General features: G+C 48.1%; 1 protein-coding gene across 1 annotated transcript; it reads right to left on the bottom strand.

The window, feature by feature from the left end:
• Window positions 1–8,909: 8,909 nt before the first annotated feature.
• LOC119338418 (ABC transporter G family member 44-like) lies at window positions 8,910–15,932 on the bottom strand. Its single transcript, XM_037610734.1, has 20 exons — window positions 15,470–15,932; window positions 14,836–14,956; window positions 14,646–14,734; window positions 14,443–14,527; window positions 14,188–14,347; window positions 13,975–14,105; window positions 13,809–13,899; window positions 13,283–13,584; window positions 12,897–13,178; window positions 12,491–12,807; window positions 12,179–12,339; window positions 11,979–12,082; window positions 11,733–11,889; window positions 11,541–11,642; window positions 11,327–11,460; window positions 10,892–11,224; window positions 10,505–10,795; window positions 10,341–10,424; window positions 10,097–10,230; window positions 8,910–10,007 (listed from the first exon to the last, which is right to left on the bottom strand). Exons 1-20 carry the CDS (start codon window positions 15,832–15,834, stop codon window positions 9,092–9,094), a joined length of 4,359 nt encoding a protein of 1,452 aa, XP_037466631.1. The 5' UTR covers window positions 15,835–15,932; the 3' UTR covers window positions 8,910–9,091.
• Window positions 15,933–21,774: the final 5,842 nt, after the last annotated feature.

The following is a 21,774-nucleotide window of genomic DNA, read 5'->3' as shown; positions in this document are numbered from 1 at the left end:
TTCGTGGACTATTACTCACCGTTTTGGGGTCCGAAAGTGATTTCCATTCTTGTTGAACCCAAGGTGCGCTTACGTGTCGGTCGTCAACACTCACAGTTTTGTTCGATTCTGGCCCATTTCGTGGACTATTACTCACTGTTTTGGGGTCCCGGAGTGATTTCCACGTGTAACGAACCCTGGTGTGCGTTTACATGTCGGTCATCAACACTCGCAGTTTTGGCCGTTTCTGACCCGTTTCATGGACTATTACTCACCGTTTTGGGGCCCCAAAGCGATTTCCACAGTTGTTAAACCCCAAGGTGCGCTTACGTGTCGGTCATCAACACTCACAGTTTTGTCCGATTCTGCCCGTTTCGTGGACTATTACTCACTGTTTTAGGTTCCCGCAGTGATTTCCACGAGTAACGGACCCTGGGGTGCGTTTACCTGTCGGTCATCGACACTCATAGTTTTGACCGATTCTGGCCCATTTCGTGGACTATTACTCACTGTTTTGGGGTCCCGGAGTGATTTCCACGAGTAACGAACCCTGGGGTGCGTTTACGTGTCGTTCATCAACACTCGCAGTTTTGGCCGATTCTGACCCGTTTCATGGACTATTACTCACCGATTTGCGGCCCCAAAGCAATTTCCATAGTTGTTGAACCCCAAGGTGCGCTTACGTGTCGCTCATCAACACTCACAGTTTTGGCTGATTCTAGCCCGTTTCGTGGAGTATTACTCATTGTTTTAGGTTCCCGGAGTGATTTCCACGAGTAAAAAACCCTGGGGTGCGTTTACGTGTCGGTCATCAATACTCGCAGTTTTGCCCGATTCTGACCCGTTTCGTGGACTGTTACTCATCGTTTTGGGGTCCCAAAGCGATTTCCATAGTTGTTGAACCCCAAGGTGCGCTTACGTGTCGGTCATCAACACTCGTAGTTTTGTCAGATTCTGGCCCGTTATATGGACTATTAGTCACTGATTTAGGTTCCCGGAGTAATTTTCACGAGTAACGAACCCTGGGGTGCGTTTACCTGTCGGTCATCGACACTCATAGTTTTGGCCGATTCTGGCCCGTTTCATGGACTATTACTCACTGTTTTGGGGTCCCGGACTGATTTCCACGAGTAACGAACCCTGGGGTGCGTTTACGTGTCGGTCATCAATACTCGCAGTTTTGGCCGATTCTGACCCGTTTCGTGGACTATTACTCACCATTTTGGAGTCCCAAAGCGATTTCCATAGTTGTTGAACCCCAAGGTGCGCTTACGTCTTGGTCATCAACACTCACAGTTTTGGCCGATTCTGGCCCGTTTCGTGACGTATTACTCACTGTTTTGGGGTCCTGGAGTGATTTCCACGATTAACGAACCCTAGGGTGCGTTTACGTGTCGGTCATCAAAACACGCGGTTTTTGTCGATTCTGACCTGTTTCATGGAATATTACTCACCGTTTTCTAGTCCCAAGTGATTTCCATTCCTGTTGAACCCCAAGGTGCGTTTACGTGTCGGTCATCAACACTCACAGTTTTGGCCAATTCTGGCCCGTTTCGTGGACTATTACTCACTGTTTTGGGGTCCCGGAGTAATTTCCACGAGTAATGAACCCTGGGGTGTGTATACGTGTCGTTCATCAACGCTCGCAGTTTTGGCCGATTCTGACCCGTTTCGTGGACTATTACTCACCGTTTTGGGGTCCCAAAGCGATTTCCATAGTTGTTGAACCCCAAGGTGCGCTTACGTGTTGGTCATCAACACTCGCAGTTTTGGTCGATTCTGGCCCGTCATGGACTATTCCTCACTGTTTTGGGATCTCGGAGTGATTTCCATGATTAACGAACCCTAGGGTGCGTTTACGTGTCGGTCATCAACACTCGCGGTTTTTGTCGATTCTGGCCCGTCATGGACTATTCCTCACTGTTTTAGGTTCCCGGAGTGATTTCCATGATTAACGAACCCTGGGTGCGTTTACGTGTCGGTCATCAACACTCGCGGTTTTTGTCGATTCTGGCCCGTTTCGTGGACTATTACTCACCGTTTTGGGGTCCGAAAGTGATTTCCATTCTTGTTGAACCCAAGGTGCGCTTACGTGTCGGTCGTCAACACTCACAGTTTTGTTCGATTCTGGCCCATTTCGTGGACTATTACTCACTGTTTTGGGGTCCCGGAGTGATTTCCACGTGTAACGAACCCTGGTGTGCGTTTACATGTCGGTCATCAACACTCGCAGTTTTGGCCGTTTCTGACCCGTTTCATGGACTATTACTCACCGTTTTGGGGCCCCAAAGCGATTTCCACAGTTGTTAAACCCCAAGGTGCGCTTACGTGTCGGTCATCAACACTCACAGTTTTGTCCGATTCTGCCCGTTTCGTGGACTATTACTCACTGTTTTAGGTTCCCGCAGTGATTTCCACGAGTAACGGACCCTGGGGTGCGTTTACCTGTCGGTCATCGACACTCATAGTTTTGACCGATTCTGGCCCATTTCGTGGACTATTACTCACTGTTTTGGGGTCCCGGAGTGATTTCCACGAGTAACGAACCCTGGGGTGCGTTTACGTGTCGTTCATCAACACTCGCAGTTTTGGCCGATTCTGACCCGTTTCATGGACTATTACTCACCGATTTGCGGCCCCAAAGCAATTTCCATAGTTGTTGAACCCCAAGGTGCGCTTACGTGTCGCTCATCAACACTCACAGTTTTGGCTGATTCTAGCCCGTTTCGTGGAGTATTACTCATTGTTTTAGGTTCCCGGAGTGATTTCCACGAGTAAAAAACCCTGGGGTGCGTTTACGTGTCGGTCATCAATACTCGCAGTTTTGCCCGATTCTGACCCGTTTCGTGGACTGTTACTCATCGTTTTGGGGTCCCAAAGCGATTTCCATAGTTGTTGAACCCCAAGGTGCGCTTACGTGTCGGTCATCAACACTCGTAGTTTTGTCAGATTCTGGCCCGTTATATGGACTATTAGTCACTGATTTAGGTTCCCGGAGTAATTTTCACGAGTAACGAACCCTGGGGTGCGTTTACCTGTCGGTCATCGACACTCATAGTTTTGGCCGATTCTGGCCCGTTTCATGGACTATTACTCACTGTTTTGGGGTCCCGGACTAATTTCCACGAGTAACGAACCCTGGGGTGCGTTTACGTGTCGGTCATCAATACTCGCAGTTTTGGCCGATTCTGACCCGTTTCGTGGACTATTACTCACCATTTTGGAGTCCCAAAGCGATTTCCATAGTTGTTGAACCCCAAGGTGCGCTTACGTCTTGGTCATCAACACTCACAGTTTTGGCCGATTCTGGCCCGTTTCGTGACGTATTACTCACTGTTTTGGGGTCCTGGAGTGATTTCCACGATTAACGAACCCTAGGGTGCGTTTACGTGTCGGTCATCAAAACACGCGGTTTTTGTCGATTCTGACCTGTTTCGTGGAATATTACTCACCGTTTTCTGGTCCCAAGTGATTTCCATTCCTGTTGAACCCCAAGGTGCGTTTACGTGTCGGTCATCAACACTCACAGTTTTGGCCAATTCTGGCCCGTTTCGTGGACTATTACTCACTGTTTTGGGGTCCCGGAGTAATTTCCACGAGTAATGAACCCTGGGGTGCGTATACGTGTCGTTCATCAACGCTCGCAGTTTTGGCCGATTCTGACCCGTTTCGTGGACTATTACTTGGGACCAGAAAACGGTGAGTAATTTGTGTATTCAGGTACTTGTCCCTTTGTGTCACCAACTCCTACTGGTTCGATAAACCTCAAGGTCATCCACTTGAGGGAAATTATTGCTTTCTACAAACCTTTGCACTTGGGGGACCAACACCTTCCTAGTTTAGAGGAAGCACCGCTCCTCCGCTAGTTTTTCCGGCAGTTCTTTGTTCTGGACGGTGAAACTCTACTGAACCACTACTTTGGTACGTGTGGATACCATAGAGGCATCGTTCTTTTGGTGCTAGATCGGCGAGCCACTTCGAGGGAGAAATTATCGTGGTTGGGAGATTTAATCTTAGCTGCGGAAATCTACATCAACATCTTGGCCAACCTCTTCTCTCCGTCGTGTACTTGGTAAACCTCTTTGCATCTTTGTAGTGATAGGTTTTATTCGTACGACGGATTTATTTTCTACCACGTTCTCAATAGGTGTTCTTCCTCCTCCATCCATCCCTCCTACCACATCGCTTCCATCTCTCTGCCTCGCTCCCTAACGGGGTCACCAAGTGGCATGTAGGGTCGCATCCCCCCATTGATCCACGACGATCCGACTTTGACCCCGACCCTTGATCTGGGACGAACGACCCCAGGCTGTGGGATGCGACATGGAACGACTACTATTATCGGACATGGATTCTCGCAACGACGAATCTAAGGTGAGGCTTCGATAGGCTGAAGCCTACCCTCCAAATTTGCGACATTATTCTTATTACCGAACATCAACACATTTGATAGGCCCAGCCTAACAACAAAGATTCGGCCAGTTGAGCCCAAATAGTAGCCATTAGGTACGAGTAACGCTCACATCCCCCTCTGTCATAGTTCCTATATGGGCCGGCCCATGTAGATTTTTTCTCACCAGTTTTAGGAACCCTGGTTTTCTTTATGTTTCTCTGACAGTTTTTCTATTCGTTTTCCTTTTTACTGTTTTATTTTTAAAAAAATTATCATGATTTTTTTAATTTTGTTACATTTTTCAAATTCATGATTTAAAAAAAATCCTTGATCTTTTTTCCAAATCCATCTAAAGTTTTTAAATTCATGAACAATTTTAAAGTTCATGAACTTCAAAAAAATTAGTGAACATTTTTAATCTGAGAACATTTTTTAAAATCCATGATATTTTTTTCTGAAATGTCCTGAACTTTTGAAAAAAATCTGAACATTTTTAATTCGTGAACATTTTTTAAAAAATCTGAAGATTATTGGTGGAGGACCACCCAGTTCAGAGCACCTCCCCTCGACGCTCGCGCGCCAGGTCGCCAGCTACAGCAGGCACAGCCGCACCCGTGCGCCAAACCTAGCCCACTAGCCGCCGCCGGACGGCCGGAACTCTTCAGTCGTCACGCCGACGGATCGGAAGGAGGAGGCTACGCCGGCACGGGCGCACGACGGCACGCTGCCGAGACTGCCCCCAGCCGCCCACCGCGGGAGGCGCCCGTCGACGTCGGCCGTCGAGACGGCCCTCCGCTGCTCGCCGGCTCCTCCCTCTCCCGTCGCCTGTCCAGGAGGCAGCCAGGGAGGCCCTCCGCGGCTCCACGCCAACCGCAGCGAGCGCGCGGACTTACCCCGGACGAGGTCGTTTTCCTCTCTTGCTGTTGATTAGAGATGAGAAGAGTACACATGCTTTGCAAAAGTTGTGTGCTTAATTTGCTCATTTGTCTCCATATACTTTCTTCGTGAAGCATATGGACAAGGTAGCTAGTGTAGTTCCTGTAGGCTGCCTACTCCCTCCGTCCCATAATATAAGAACGTTTTTTACGCCAGTGGGAGTAGTTTAGTTCTAGTAGGTACCTAGCTAGTTGTATTTATAATTATAATCCTTGAACTAATCACTATTCTTGTTTCGTTGTTTATAGAGAAATGAAGAGAAATAATACCAACTAGTTTAGTTTTCTAGTCAGTAGCTAGTTGTACTTATATTGTCTGTTTAAATTGGCAGTACCAAAATTTTAGTACAAAAATTGATACTCCGTCCGTCCGAAAATACTTGTCATCAAAATGGATGAAAAGAGATGTATCTAGAACTAAAATACATCTAGATACATGCCTTTTTATTCTTTTTGATGACAATTATTTTCGGACGGAGGGAGTATATATATATTTTTAAATCCAGAAACATTCCAGTAAATACTAGTAAATGTTTGCAGTAGTAACCTGAGAAATTTAGAGCTTATTTGGGCAAACGGGTTATGAGATAATGGCTGTTTTTCTAAATAGATTCAAAATTTGATATTTTGCAGAACATCCAGAAAATTTCTAGTAAATACTACTCCCTCCGTAAAGAAATATAAGAACGTTTAGATCACTAAAATAGTGATCTAAACGCTCTTATATTTGTTTACAGAGGGAGTACATATTTCTATTAGTAATCTGGGAAAGTTTGAGCTTATTAAGACAAAATGATCAGGAGATAATGGCTACTCCTTTATCAAGACGGTTCCAAATTTTCGTTCGAAAAATGATATTTAAAAAGAACAAGTAAATACTACTCCTTCCGTCCCAAAATTCTTGTCTTAGATTTGTCTAAATACGGATGTATCAAGTCACGTTTTAGTATTAGATACATCCGTATCTAGATAAATCTAAGACAAGAATTTTGGGACGGAGGGAGTATATGTTTCCAGTGGTAATGTTGGAAAATTTCAGCTTGTTTGGACAACAGAATTAGCAGATAATGTTTTCTCATCAGAAGGGTGTTTTAATTTTCTCGCCGTTAACTTTGAGCCCACCCTCCATTTTCTTCCTAAATTCGTATTTCCATCGAAGGAGGTTTAATTTATTTGAACTGATAAAGAGATCAAAGGTAATATAAATCGATATCAGTAACATTGTTTTTTTCTGTCACCTTCAGCCTATGGTAATCTTCCATATTGTGGATTTGCCAACATTGATCCAATTCACATGGATGATCCTTTTTGCCTTACTAACAATGTGGGCTGGCATTGTTTTCGGATCCACAAGTGCATCAAGGTTAGTTGGAATTCTCTTTTCTGGATTGATTGAATCCATCTTGTCACAGTATAATTACTAATGCGCTACTCTGTTTGGCTTCTGATTGAAGCCGTACTAGCCAGCAAGAACTCCCCCAAGTCTCTTTGGCATTCTATGTGTCGGGGTGCGTCCTGTTGGTATTGCTATAAGGATGGAGAGGGAGGACAGTTCAGAGCTTGTGAGGTTGGAGGGAGGAATTCCTTTCGCAGGAGAGGGGCAGCCGCATTGTGCATTACTACGGGAAGATGCCACGGGCGTGTCTCGCCTCGCAGTCATGGGTACGGAGCGGAGGTTGAGCTCTAGGCGTGTCAGAGGACTTCCATGGGCTGCAGGGATGCGGTGGTGTTGATGGTGGGCACTGGGCCGGTGATGTTTGCATGCAAGTGGCAGTTGCACCGTGAGGTGGTGGATCGGCTCGATTCCTTTCTTCCAGCGAAGCCCCTCGCCTCAAGTAATTCCCACCTTCCCTGTTTATTTCATACATGAATTCATCTGGCACTAAGCACACCATATGATATGTCATAAATATGACTAGACAATCGGCCAGCTCTGGTTCCTGGCAACTGGTGTTTGATCTATAGCGAAGCACATGCGTTGTGCTAGTAGAATATAAAAAACTCAACTGTTGCAGTTATTAACAATATCGTTCTCCCCACAAAAAGAAATTTAGAAGATCGTAGGTAGGAGCAGGAGCTTGATGACAAGCTCGGCTCTAGTTTGTCAAGGGCCTATGGATGGGGCAAGAGGAAGAAATAGAAGGGTGGAATGAAAGATTGTTCTGGCCCCACGAAAGTATAATACATAGTTGGGGTGCGTGGCATTTACAAACACAAATCATATTGGCTAGTGCAATATTACAATGGTACATATTCCTAAGGTTTGACATGCAACAATGGCTTTTTGGTTTATCTTTTTCTAGTAGGGGAAGGGTCCAGAAGGACCTAGACTGCACTAGATATTACTCCCTCCGTCCGGAAATACTTGTCATTGAAATGGATGTATCTAGATGTATTTTAGTTCTAGATACATCCATTTCATCCGTTTTGATGACAAGTAGTTCCGGACGGAGGGAGTAGAAGCTACATTACAACCGTATTTTACACAAGGGCCCATAAGGAAAGTTGTATCTTATAGGAAAGACCCCAGATCACAGAACTAGGTTGTAATTTGGTCCTGACTTGTAGGCTTTGATAACCAAACCTAGTGTCACCAGGGACAAAATCAATTGGAGCACTAGATCCGCCGCAGGACCACCGCCGGCAGCTTGCCGGAGTAAGAGGATGTAGACGTGTGGCGGAGGCCGAACTCCCTCCCTGTAGGCTCTTCAGGCCAAGGGGAAGAAAAGTAGCCAGAAGTTCCACACGGTCGTCATTCGACCAGAGGATACATCAACAGGGTGTCGGAGGCCAGCCATCAACCACCAAAAGTGAATTCTTTAGGACTAGGGGAGGAAAGCTTTCGGTGGGCAGTGCACACACGCCACTGAGAATGAGCTCCACGAACAAATTGGCTTCAAAACCTGTCGGAAGTTCGATCTTTCCCCCTCCACCTTCCCCCTTCTCCACCATGGTGACTAAGAGAGCGAACATGGCAAATAAACAAGCTCTAGATCTTGGTAGCCTTCAAGCAAATGAGCTAGAAATGAAGGACCTAGACGTGGTCCTTAGCCCTCACTTCGCAGGGAGGAGGAGCGGGCGCCCATGGTCTTTGGATGCAACTAATGGGTGATGGTCACTTGTGATTTATTCAACCGATTTGATTAACGGCCTATTAGTAGGATTGGTGATGCATGAAGGCTCACTTATTTCTACCTTTTTTCCCATTGCTCTTTGGGCGGTATATATGTGGCTTTTATTTACTTCGTTGAACCTTGTTTACAATAGAATAATTAGTAATAGGTGGCTGAGGGCTTTCCCCTTCTTGAAAAGGTAGCCTTCGATCTTATTCATGGAGACGTCAGCTTTGCAGTCTCCCACTGCATCTTGCTCCCACCAGTGGAGCACCGCGAGTAGGAGGAGCATCGCCGTCATGCACTGGTCACCGCTTGCATACGACAGTGGCCTTCTCCTAGCTGGCATAGCGCTCACACCCCTGTGGTAAACTCTAGACTTATGCACAGGACCTACCGGCGGAGAGGGAGGGGGCACGAGCCGAGTCATCACAAACAACTCTCAACGGAGGGGCTGGAGAGAAAAGAGGAAGGGGAAACAAGAGCCGCTAGCCGCTTAACAGCCATTCTGGTTTATCGAATTTACCCAAAAAATTATCTTCACTATCTATATACTAGACTACTAGTACAATTTCCTTGGTACTGAGTATACTATTGCTACGCAAGTGTTTATATGTATACATGTGCAGATCAGATTGACCTGTTGGTCCATCCATGCACTGTGTGATGTATCATCTTCTCTGGAAGTTGAGCACCTTGATGGAGAGGCCGAAGGCGACAGCGAAGAAGATGGCGAAGCCGGCGGTGACAACGGCGACGACGCCCAGGAACTCGTGGCGGAATCCGAAGAAGCTCTTGAGGAAGGCGTTGATGGGCTCGCCGGTGTCTTGGAGTGGCTCCGTGAGGTCGCCGAACTGCGAGGCCACCAGCCCGTAGAGCGTCCATGACACTGGGCACGCCCATGAGTACCACCTCCACCACACCGGCATTGTCGGCTGTGAGATGACGAAGCCCGAGAAGAGGTTCCACACGCCATAGAAGAAGGAGGAGACGATGGAAGCGATGTTGTAGCTGGGGGTGAGCCCCACGGCGAGCATGCCGTAGTAGGTGAAGTAGAGCAGCGTGAAGTACATGAAGTAAAGGTACCAGCAGAACTTCTTGGCGTCCCACTGGAAGCCGATCATGGCATAGACGATCACCCCGTACGCCAGCGACTGCACCAGCACATAGGGGAGCTCCACCACCACCTGCCCGAATGCGTACGGCAGCGCTGAGTACATCCCAGCTGCCCGCTCCCTGTAGAACACCGTACGCTCCACGGCCACCACAGGCTGCACCGACGAGGCATAGGAGATCCCCATGAAGAGCACCGCAGCGTACATGGACCCCATCGCATTGAACAGGTCCTGCGTCCTTGATGTCTTGCCCCCGAGCTGCCAGAATATGGTGCCGAACATGAGCGCCACCACGAGGGAGAAGAAGAAGCGGACCACCGTGTACTGAGGGTTCCTCCAGTAGGACAGGTGTTGTTTCCACAGGCACGCCGTGCATTGGGTGACGGAGCTTTGCGAGTACTGCGTCGGGAAGTAGAGATCCTTGGAGCCAGCAGGGGCCCTGCTGATGTCCCTGATCATGCTCTGGTTTCTCCTGCAAAATACATAGTACATCGTTGTTTGTCAGTCCATCAGGCCTTTCGTTTTTTCTTTGGCAAACATGCAAAATTAATGACTACTTACTGGTAGAGGTCTGAGTTCTTGTAGACTTCCGCGAAACTGACACCTAGTATATCTTCTTGTGCCTGTGAGGTCACCTCCAGCATCCAAGTTGCAGGATTGTACCCTGGTTTGATCTTGCTGACATGTTCGATTCCCTGATAAAATTAATACCAGCAAACTGTTACTATCAATCAAAGCCAAAAAACAACCTAGGAAATTAAGGAGGAAATTATGAAAGATTGGATGAGAAGGACAGTAAAGTTACCTCAAAGTATTGGATGAGATCGCATGACTGGTGCCCCAGAGGACCCACATATATCTCCTCCCCTCCTCTCTTCATCAGGAACAGCTGCAAGACCAAAAGAATGTCAGGATCGCTATAATTTTGGAAACATGCATGAAAATGAACTTTCTAGTATAAACAATTACCTCATCGAAGGCTTCGAAAATGTCGATGCTAGGCTGGTGGATGGTGCAAACAACCGTCCTCCCTGTGTCGACTGTGTTTCTCACGGTCCTCATGACAATAGCCGCGGCCCTGGCATCAAGGCCAGAGGTAGGCTCATCCATGAATATTATGGAGGGGTTAGCAACGAGCTCGACCGCGATCGTCAGCCTCTTCCTTTGCTCTGTCGACAGGCCGTTCACTCCAGGTAGTCCAACAAGGGCATCCCTCAGTGTATTCAGTTCCACCAGCTCCATCACTTGCTCTATGAACATCTGTGAAATATGATGAAATGGCATTGTTCAGATCAGAACAAGTGTAATGTATCCCTGGCCTGTGTGCCCCAGCTGAACAAGGACGCATATATATACCTTTCTTGTTTCCGACTCGACATCGGAAGGCAGACGGAGCCATGCAGAGTAGACCAGGGACTCATACACCGTCACGTTTGGTGAGTGGATGTCATTCTGCTCACAGTAACCAGAGATACGGGCGAAGGTCTCCTGCTTCTTCGGGTAGCCGGAGATTGAGATGTCACCTTCGATGTAGCCTCCAGTCTTCCTGCCAGCCAACACGTCCATCAGCGTGGTCTTGCCAGCGCCGCTGACTCCCATCAGTGCTGTCAGGACTCCCGGCTTGAAACTGCCACTCACTCCCTTCAGCAGAAGCAGCCTATCTTCATCAACACCTTGTGCTTTCATTTCCTGTTATGCAACAAGATTTTGTCATCAAATTAATTAGTACTTGTACTTCACATGATGTTCTTATTCATTGGAAACTGAAAGCTTTCGAATTTTTGGCATTACCGCAGGCATGTCAACAGAGTATCTCATGTTGTTGAAGGCAACAGCAAGCGGTGCAAAAGGGAGGACCATTCCCTTCCTACCACTGTCGCCTGGGGCGGCAGAATTTCTCCTTGACCTCGAGTTGTTGATGTTCCCTACAAGAGAAGTTTGGCCATTTAGATGACATGTTGCCATGATCATGTCCAAATCCAACCATTACTGCAACTGGCCTTACCTGCAGCTGCAGAGACAGAGCCAACAGGAGTTTCGCCGGTGATACTGGCATGCTTCTCCTTCAGTGCATCCTCTGAAAGAATTTGCTGAGACTTCCCCAGCGCTGCATGTTATACAAGTAATTGTCTCAGATCAAGTGCTTGATCAAAATGTGCATTGCAAAATTCCATTATAGAAGCTTTGAGTTACGTACGTTTAAGGTAGCTTAGAGCGAAGGTGAAGAGGATGTTGAACAGGACAACGTATCCCAGGAGTGCCCCAACGCCAATCCAGTACCATTTTGCCTCAGTGAACATGCCCCTGGACTTGAGCACATCTATTCCTAAGATATTATTGGAGCCCTGGAGAACCTGCAAAATGGTTTTGACAGTCAGAACTACAGTACCATGTTATGCGAATGACCAATACTGTTGTCACGGTGGAAACAACAGCCACATACCCGTTGCCATTTTTGTCCAAGGAACTCGTTTACGGCAATGGCGCTCATGGCGTACTGAAGCGGTGACACCCAGTAGCCCCAGATCCACCATTTCTTCACATCATCTGTCATGAACAAGCAAACGAAACCGGTGTCACTAATCTTCTCTCTGAAATTTACATTTCAACGACCAAGTGAAAAATGTTTTTCAGGGGCATTACGATGTGACAGGACGAATCCACTGAGCACCAGCATCACAAAAAGTGCAAAGGACGCCAGCGTATTTGCAACAACCATGGTCCGGCCCAGTGCTGCGATAAACCTGAACATTGCTGCAGCCATCTGGTTGACAAGCAACAGCAGCAAGTACTGTTTGAACAGCCTGCAAGAAAACAACAAGATAATTAATATTGGTACCTACTTGTAGGATCATGAGTTGTCTGTGATGTTCTTTTTCTTCCTCCAGAACTAGGACAGCAACACGTATGGTTTAACTGTTAGTTTGCCACAGTAAGATGATATTTGACGCGTACCTTCCAACATCTGGATCAAACCCAATGACATAGTAACCCAGGAATACTGTGATGGAGACCTCGACGCAAGATATCGGTATCTTGAGAATCCAAGTTGGTATGGCATAAGCCCATGCAGGGAAGAAGAGGTAATCTCTTTGCTTGAAGAAGACCGGCAATTTTATGGTAGCCATAGCAAGCTCGGAGAAACCGTTGAACATGTGGGCAACTAGAGCAAAGAACAGAGCACCCATGAAGACAATGCCGTCGTTAACCTTACCATGGTGCATGTTTGTGCGCAGGAACAGTGTCATCACGATTGTTGTCATCACCAGAAGCTGCAGAGGTAGTGCCATCAATCAATCAATCAATCAACCAATCTCTTATAAGTATGAAGATATGCCTGAACTGAAATGGGAGGCTTTACCTGGAAAGCCCGGAAACGGTAGACAAACATATTCCTTTTCATGAGCAACCACTCCCTCTCGACGCATGCGCGCAGCAGCTCCATCTTGCTGGCACCGTACGGCTTGGTCGTCAGTGAAGCAGGGTGGCACCGGCTCCTGTCAAAAGGGCGAGACAGCTCCGCAGATAGACTTTGGCCAACATGAAATGCCTGGAATGCACGAGCGAACTCCTTGACTGGGACGTATTGGTATCTCCGGTCATTCCTTGCCCAGTATTGTGGCTGATCTTTTCTTGATGTCACCTGCAAGTTAATTTCGCTGATGTCAGTAACCAAAATTGTGAAATGACCAGCATCATGAGGCTTGGAAATTAGTAAACTTTGACAAAGCATTTGAGCTGACTTACTTCTTGCAAAAAGTCGGCGACCCCCTTCCGGTCGGGACATTTGAAACCCATGAGTTCGAAGAACTCAAGCACATGTTCACGTGGCCCTTGATACACAATGTGACCATCCGACAAGAGGATTATGTCATCAAACAAATTATATGTTTCTGGTGCAGGTTGCAGCAAGGAAATGACAGTCGTGCCACCGAGGATGTTGGTGATTAGTCCAAGTGATTTCACTATCTGGTATGTGGTAGAGCTATCCAGGCCAGTGGAGATTTCATCCATGAACAGTGCTCTTTCCGCCCCGACCATCATCTCGCCTTCAGAAAATTTCAAGTAACGAAGTGTCAGCAAATGCTATGATAACAAGATGAGATGTTCATGGAAATTTGTATAGTGTCAACAGGATAATCTTGTGGTTCCAAAAAAAATATCTTGGCAATGAGATGTTCAAGAAATTTGGTATTTTTGTTCTACAAAATTCTTTAGAATCATGCAGCCATGACAATCAGACTGCCTAGGCCTTTTGCAATACCAGACGTACCAGTTGTGACACGTTTGCGTTGGCCCCCTGAGATTCCTCTCAGCATATCATCTCCGACCATGGTGTCAGCGCAAATGTCAAGGCCTAAAATCTGCAGGGTTCAGCATAATAGGTCAGTCAGAGCTTAGCACATTGAAGAACAAGATATTGTTGTTGGATTAAGTACCTTGAGGATGTAATCGGTGATGATATTCGTATCCTGACCGCCCACGGATATTGCCTTCATGTAAACATCAAGATCTGGGTCTGGTTTGATATTTGCAGCCTTCTCCCTTCTTGATAGCTCAGTTAGCATGTCTAGGACAAGTTCACCAGGAATTAGCACACAATTATAGAGGAGTAAATTGTCTCCCATAAAGTCATTGGATTTTGAGCTCACCGTATCTACTTCCAATCCCCTGGCATCTGGCTGAGAAGGCCAAGGTTTCCCGTACCGTCATCTCAGCGATGTGGAGGTCGTGTTGGGATATGTAAGCTGCTGATCTTTGAGCCACAAACTCATTCATTCCATGCCCATTGTATGTCACTTTCCCTGAAACCTGGTTTATTATAACACAAGAGTAAGTTTCCTGGAACTTTACAACAAGATTGCTGTCACAGTCGAGTTGATTAATAAACAAGTAAGCTGTTTAACCTTTAGATCAGAGTCTAGTTTCCCTGCCAAAGCAAGAAGCAGTGTAGTCTTCCCTGATCCTGGTGGCCCTAGTAGTAAGGTCATCCTGAATTTTGCATGAACACCGGATATCAGACCATCAAGCACAACTGATATATGTTGCTAAAGGACGGCACAAATACGGAAAATCGACGAGTACTGAAGAGTGTTTAACAGCAAAGTACCTCTTTGGCTTGATAATTCCGTTGACATCATGCAGGATGTTGATGGGTATCTTCTTGTTGGGAACAATATGAAGAAGATTGGCTAATGACTGAAGGAGAAGGTGGGCACAAACAAAAAAAAGGTCAGGCTTGAAGAATATTCCTTAGAATTCATGATAACATATAGTAGCTTCAGCGCTCCTGTCAGTACCTCTAGAACATTCAGAGTGGTGTTGATGAAGGTCGGCAAGCCTCTGTTCCCCACATGTGCGAGCGCCTCGATGTTGAGGTGCTCGTATCGCACTTGGATCGTCGGAAAGTCGATCCCAACTCTGAAACAAATGAGTAGGGGAGAAATTCACCATCTGCTGTTGACATCCTTCATGCTTAATTTCTAACTAACGCATGATTGGGGCTTTGGATTGACAAGAGAAAATCTATGAATGGTGAAAATGTTCAAATGTGTTAGGAAATATGTTTTCACCTATTCATCATAAAGTATAGTTTCATACCTTTTTTTTTTTGAGAATACATATTTTCATACTCCCTCTGTTCACTTTTATAAGACGTTGTAGACAGTTCAGACAGCACCCAAAACAGTTCAATGTCAGCTGTCTGAAACGTCTTATAAAAGTGAACGGAGGGAGTACTATATATATGGTGTTGTGGATATTAGTAAATGATTATGTAAATTTTGTCGAACTTAAGGAAGTTTTAGTTAGGACAAATGAAAAACTTCAAATATTTCAGAATGAAGTAGAGAGATTGATGCCAAATAGACGACAACAGCAGAGAGATGGATGCAAAGCAGAGCAGAGCAAAGCAAACAGGCGAGTGGGAGCCACCTGTCTATCCTCTGCTTGAGCCTGCGCAAGAAGTGCTCGTGGTCCTCCTCGGCGACGCGCACGAGGCGGTCGAGCAAGCGCGTCCTCTCCTGGTACCCGAGGGCGGCGACGTCGATGAGCCCGAGCTCGACCCCGCTGCCGTCGTCCCCGACGACGAAGCCCTTGCGGACGCGGCTGTGCGTGGGCAGCCTCTCGAGCGCCGCCCACATGAGCGCCTCCTCATCGTCCTCGGAGCCCGCCCCGGCCGCGGAGGACGCCCGGGAGAAGACGTCGGCGCCACGCTCCCGGTACGAAGAGCGAGAGCCTAGCCGGCGAGAGCCTAGCCGCAGGCTCGCCACCCCCCACGCCGCCTCCGCAGTGTCCATGGCCGGCCGGCAGCCTCCCTCCCTCCCTCCCAGAAAGAAGGACGGATCAAGGTTCGGGGACAATGACCGTCGAGTCAAGTGTCCAGTAGCACGCTGTATGCCAGCTTTCTTGGCTTGCCCAAAGGGGGAGTTGCCGGCACGTAGATATAGGGGTTACTCGTTGGTCGTTACTGGGCGGGGTGGGGTGGGTTGGTGGAGGGAGGGAGGGAGCAGGCAGGGGTTTGAACGGCGGCAGCCAGGGTCAGGGGTGAGGAGGGGGCAGGTGGACTGGCGAGGAAAAATGGCGAGTAGCGCGTGCGTCCATGCGTGCATGGCCTACTCACCGGGGCGGGGGAAGAACGGGTAGGCGGGCAGGCGGGAGGGGAGCTTCCGAGCGCAATTGAATATGAACGGAGGTGTGGTGTGGAACACACTTTTGCCGTGTGGGAGCGGGATCTAGTCATCCGACGGTGTTTGTTTATTCACTGCCAACCCCTGTTTTGTGGTGGCATAGGAGGGAACGGGAGGGGAGACTGAGTATATTCTTTCTTTGTAAAAACAGAGGACCCGGGCGACCGAATCATGAGTTTCTCTCGCCAAGCAATCGCCCGCGCCATCGGCCATCGCCATCGCCATCGCCATCAAGCATCAGCGCATGCAGCAGCACACACCAACCGCGCCAAGTAAGTCGTGTCAGATAATGGGCAAAAAAGGATCCGGCTTGTTGACCCCGTCGCACCACCCGGAAAAAATATTTCGTGAAGACCATGTGCAAAGTGCACACCCCGTCCCGTGCGTATGTACCCGGCGTGATCTGCCGCCACCTGTCCTCGCTAGTGCATCCGACGGACGCCCACTCTGTCTTCCTATTAGGAGATGTGCTCCGGGGCATGAGGGACGAGGGCGAGGCGGATCCGGCGCCGTAGCAGTCCGGACGCGCTGGCGGAGTTCGAGGTCGACCAAGCAGTGAAGTCGGCAAAGCAGCAGACCATCCTCGAGTTAATCCGGTTGGAGCTCAAGGTCGAGGCCAACTGCCGCTACATCTATGAGGCGAAAGTGGCGTGTGAGGAGCGGTTCGCCGACGAGGAGGACGCGTCGGAGTTTCGTCCCATTGTCAATGACCACAAGGCCGACGGCTCCTGCAAGGACATCGTGGACATATCCGATGACGGATAGATAACCTAGCTATATACTAGTATGAATTTGATGATTCAGATATGAAGACTATTATTGTAATGTCTAAAATAAGAGGTGACCGGTAATTGTCCGCGAACGCGTTCATGATTTGTGAAGTACGGAGCGTAGATGCTCTAATTGCTCCTTTGGTACTGGGTCCTAGTGTTGACCGACGGGTGTGGACCTTGGAGGCATCTGAGGTGTACACTGTGTGTTCCTTCTATAAGTTGATCAACTGTGGTGGGTCGCTGCCCCTTTCCGGGAAAAAATCTGAAAAATCTCAATCCTTGCCGGGTTCTTGGTTTTATATGGTTGGCTTTTCACAATAAGAATTTATCTAGAGAAAATATATCTCAAAGACAACATCTTAATGACCTAACTTGCTTGTTCTGCAATGAGCTGGAATCTGTCCAGCACATGTTCTTTGTTTGCCTTGTTGCTAGGAAACTTTGGAGAGCCATTTCTGAAATTTTGAATTTTAATCCTCCGAGATCTATGATTGGTTTATCTGAACGTTGGGCTCAAGATACTAAAACTTCTGTGATCAATATGGCTTCTGCCGCTCCTATTTGGAGCTTACGGACGTTGCGCAATGATATTTGCTTTTAGGGCCTAGTTTCGAAAGATGTCAGACTGCTCCTGGTAAGAACAAGCGTCCTACTGCACCAGTGGAAAATCTTGGGTGCAGAGTATTGATGCGGGAATGCTTGCTCTTCCTTTGGTCATCGAAGAGGAGAACTTCTGAGAATTGTGTGGAGCTGACATATAATGCGGGTAGGTCCAAGAGCATCTATAGCCGGACTTGGCAAATCCGGTCCTCAAACACCCGCGGACGCGATCGAGCGTGTCTGCGGGCACTGACAGAGCACCCCTCAAATAATGTAATCACATCCAAACACCTCTATTATCACATCTCAAATTCACACAAACTCATGCAACTACGTCGATGCACACACATTGTCCGGCTACTCCATCACTACTAACTAAACATGCCATCAGACTACCAAAATTTGACATGTATGGCTATGGTGGAGTTCATCCATGGCTGTCCTTGCCCTTCCCGGCGCCCTTGCCGTCCTTCTCATGGAAGTATCGGTTGAAGACACAGTACGGATCAACCAGATCTGCTCGTCGCCGGAGCTGTCCTCGCCATCACTGTCCGCCTTCTCCTCCTTCGGTGGCAGTCCGGCCATGGCACGAACCGCCCGATTCTGCTCTCGGGCGAGGGCACGAGTGTTCCTCCGCTGTCATTTCTTCACAATGCAGGCGCGGATGGCTTCCTTCTCTACGACCGCCCGCGCCGCCGCATCAGCCACCTCCGCCGCCGCCATTTCCGCCGCGATACGGGCCTCGGCGGCCCTTATCCTCTCCTTTCCATGGTGGGCCGCCTGGTCCCAGTGGGATTCATAGTTTGCCCGACTGGTGATGGGGAAGGAGAGGGATTCCGGCTGCCGGGACCGCGAGGATCCAGCCCCGGAGGACCCGAGTGCCCGGTGAGCCACTGACGCTATGGAGTCGCGGCGGACAGATCCGTCCGTCGGCCGGGCGCTATCCTCCCGGGAGCGGCGGAGTACAATGCGGGCTGCCATTGCCTCCTCCAACCCGCACGGAATGACACTCCAATCAACGGATTCGGACTGGTCGGAGTCCGATTTGCTGCCTGCCATGTCGGAGAAGGATGGAAACCGCCGGAGGTGAGCTCGGGTGGCGGAGGAGAGTGGAGCGAAGTGGTTAGGGTTTTGCTCCGGCGAACGGATGAGGACGAATATATGTAGGGTCGGGTGGACCAACATGAATGGGTCCGGCGTGGTCGGCATGCCCGGACGCTCCCATATCCATCCCATATTTGAACTGAATATAAGAGGTGCCAGTTAGTCCGAACGTTTGAGGCCCATTTGAGATGTCTGTTTGGATAAAAAATTACGACCAGTTAGTGATCAGGCGGTCCGGCCCGTCCGGACGTTTGAGGGTTTAGGACGCCCGGTTGTTAGACGCGGTAAGGGCAACGCCGAGCTTTCTAGCTATTCTGATTGATATTTAACGAAGTCAGGCATGTTTTGTCGCTTGTTCTGGCGACTTCCTACCCATAGGACTTATTTTGCTTAAGTTGTACTGTGAGGTTATCTCATGTTTGTAGTTTGGCTCAGTGTGACGCCCCCGATTTAATCGTACACTAATCATGCACGCAAATATGTACGATCAAGATCAGGGACTCACGGGAAGATATCACAACACAACTCTACAAATAAAATAAGTCATACAAGCATCATAATACAAGTCAGGGGCCTCGAGGGCTCGAATACAAGTGCTCGATCATAGACGAGTCAGCGGAAGCAACAATATCTGAGTACAGACATAAGTTAAACAAGTTTGCCTTAAGAAGGCTAGCACAAACTGGGATACAGATCGAAAGAGGCGCAGGCCTCCTGCCTGGGATCCTCCTAAACTACTCCAGGTCGTCGTCGTCAGCCTGCACGTAGTAGTAGGCACCTCCGGTGTAGTAGGGGTCGTCGTCGACGGTGGCGTCTGGCTCCTGGACTCCAGCATCTGGTTGCGACAACCAGAAAGAAAGGAAGGGGAAAAAGGGGGGAGAAAGCAACCGTGAGTACTCATCCAAAGTACTCGCAAGCAAGGAACTACACTACATATGCATGGGTATATGTGTAAAGGGCCATATCAGTGGACTGAACTGCAGAATGCCAGAATAAGAGGGGGATAGCTAATCTTATCGAAGACTACGCTTCTGGTCACCTTCGTCTTGCAGCATGTAGAAGAGAGTAGATTGAAGTCCTCCAAGTAGCATCTCCAAGTAACATCTCCAAAAAGCATCTCATAGCATAATCCTACCCGGCGATCCTCTCCTCATATCCCTGAGGTAGAGCGACCACCGGTTGTATCTGGCACTTGGAAGGGTGTGTTTTATTAAGTATCCGGTTCTAGTTGTCATAAGGTCAAGGTACAACTCCAAGTCGTCCTGTTACCGAAGATCACGGCTATTCGAATAGATTAACTTCCCTGCAGGGGTGCACCACATAACCCAACACGCTCGATCCCATTTGGCCGGACACACTTTCCTGGGTCATGCCCGGCCTCGGAAGATCAACACGTCGCAGCCCCACCTAGGCAAAACAGAGAGGCCAGCACGCCGGTCTAAACCTAAGCGCGCAGGGGTCTGGGCCCATCGCCCTGAGCACACCTGCACGTTGCGTGGGCGGCCGAAAGCAGACCTAGCCTAGTGGCGTTCCAGTCCAATTCGGCGCGCGCCGCTCCGTCGCTGACGTCTGAAGTGCTTCGGCTGATACCACGACGTCGGGATACCCATAACTACTCCCACGTAGATGATTAGTGCGTATAGGCTCGTAGCCGACTCAGATCAAATACCAAGATCTCGTTAAGCGTGTTAAGTATCCGCGAACGCCGAACAGGGCCAGGCCCACCTGTCTCCTAGGTGGTCTCAACCTGCCCTGTCGCTCCGCCACAAAGTAACAGTCGAGGGCCGTCGGGAACCCAGGCCCACCTCTACCGGGATGGAGCCACCTGTCCTTTCAGCCCCCTCGTCAGAATCACTTGCGGGTACTCAATGAGCTGACCCGACTTTAGTCACCATCTGTATAGTATGTATGTATGTATAGTATATACCCGTGATCACCTCCCAAGTGATCACGGCCCGATAGTATAGCAAGGCAGACTGACAAGAATGTAGGGCCAATGATGATAAACTAGCATCCTATACTAAGCATTTAGGATTGCAGGTAAGGTATCAACAGATGTAGCGACAATGTCAGGCTATGCATCAGAATAGGATTAACGAAAGCAGTAACATGCTACACTACTCTAATGCAAGCAGTATAGAGGAGAATAGGCGATATCTGGTGATCAAGGGGGGGGGCTTGCCTGGTTGCTCTGGCAAGAGAGAGGGGTCGTCAACTCCGTAGTCGAACTGGGCAGCAGCAGCGTCGGTCTCGTAGTCTACCGGAGAGAAGAGGGGGAAGAAACAATGAATACCATGCAAACAAATGCATATCGATGCATGACATGACAAGTAACGATGCTAGGTGTGCCCAATCGCGGTAGTAGGTGATACCGACGAAAGGAGGAAACATCCGGGAAAGTATTCCCGGTGTTTCGCGTTTTCGGACTGATGAACCGGAGGGGAAAAGTTGCGAGTTCGATAGGTTAGGGGTGTGTGGCGGACGAACGGACTGCGTATCCGGAATCGTCTCGTCGTTCTGAGCAACTTTCATGTAGAAAGTATTTTAATCCGAGTTACGGATTAAAAGATATGATTTTCTAAAGATTATATTAATTTCCGGAATTTAATTAATTAATTATTTAATTCGAAAATGGATTTATGACGTCAGCATGATGTCATGCTGACGTCAGCAGTCAGCGTTGACCGTTGACCTGGTCAACCTGTCATGTGGGTCCCGTGGGTCCCACCTGCCATACACTGTTAGGTTTATTTAGGGTTTAGATTAATCCTAATTATAGTTTAATTAAAATTAACTAGTTAATTCAATTAATTAAACCGAATTAATTAACTTAATTAATTACTTAATTAATTAATTAATTAATAATTAATTTTATTAAATCATTTTTGTTTCTATTAATTATATTTATTTTATTATATTATATATATATTATTATTTTTTTATTCCTACTTCTTTTCTTTTTTTAAAAAAAAAGAAAAACGTTTTGGGGCGGGGCCCTGTGGTCAGTGGCCCGGGGGGGGCTTGCGGGTCGGGCGCGCCCGACTGGGCGTTCGCCCAAATCGGCAGGCGAGGA

Source organism: Triticum dicoccoides, chromosome 7B (assembly GCF_002162155.2).
Source record: "Triticum dicoccoides isolate Atlit2015 ecotype Zavitan chromosome 7B, WEW_v2.0, whole genome shotgun sequence".
Lineage (NCBI taxonomy): Eukaryota > Viridiplantae > Streptophyta > Magnoliopsida > Poales > Poaceae > Triticum > Triticum dicoccoides.
This window is presented reverse-complemented; position numbering and strand designations above follow the sequence as displayed.

Coding starts and splice junctions, on each gene's coding strand:
- LOC119338418 (XM_037610734.1), bottom strand. CDS start 15,834: ATGGACACTGCGGAGGCGGCGTGGGGGGTGGCGAGCCTGCGGCTAGGC. Junction 11,461..11,540: donor CTCTGTCTCTGCAGCTGCAG/GTAAGGCCAGTT, acceptor CTTCTCTTGTAG/GGAACATCAACAACTCGAGG. Junction 10,796..10,891: donor TCGAGTCGGAAACAAGAAAG/GTATATATATGC, acceptor CATATTTCACAG/ATGTTCATAGAGCAAGTGAT.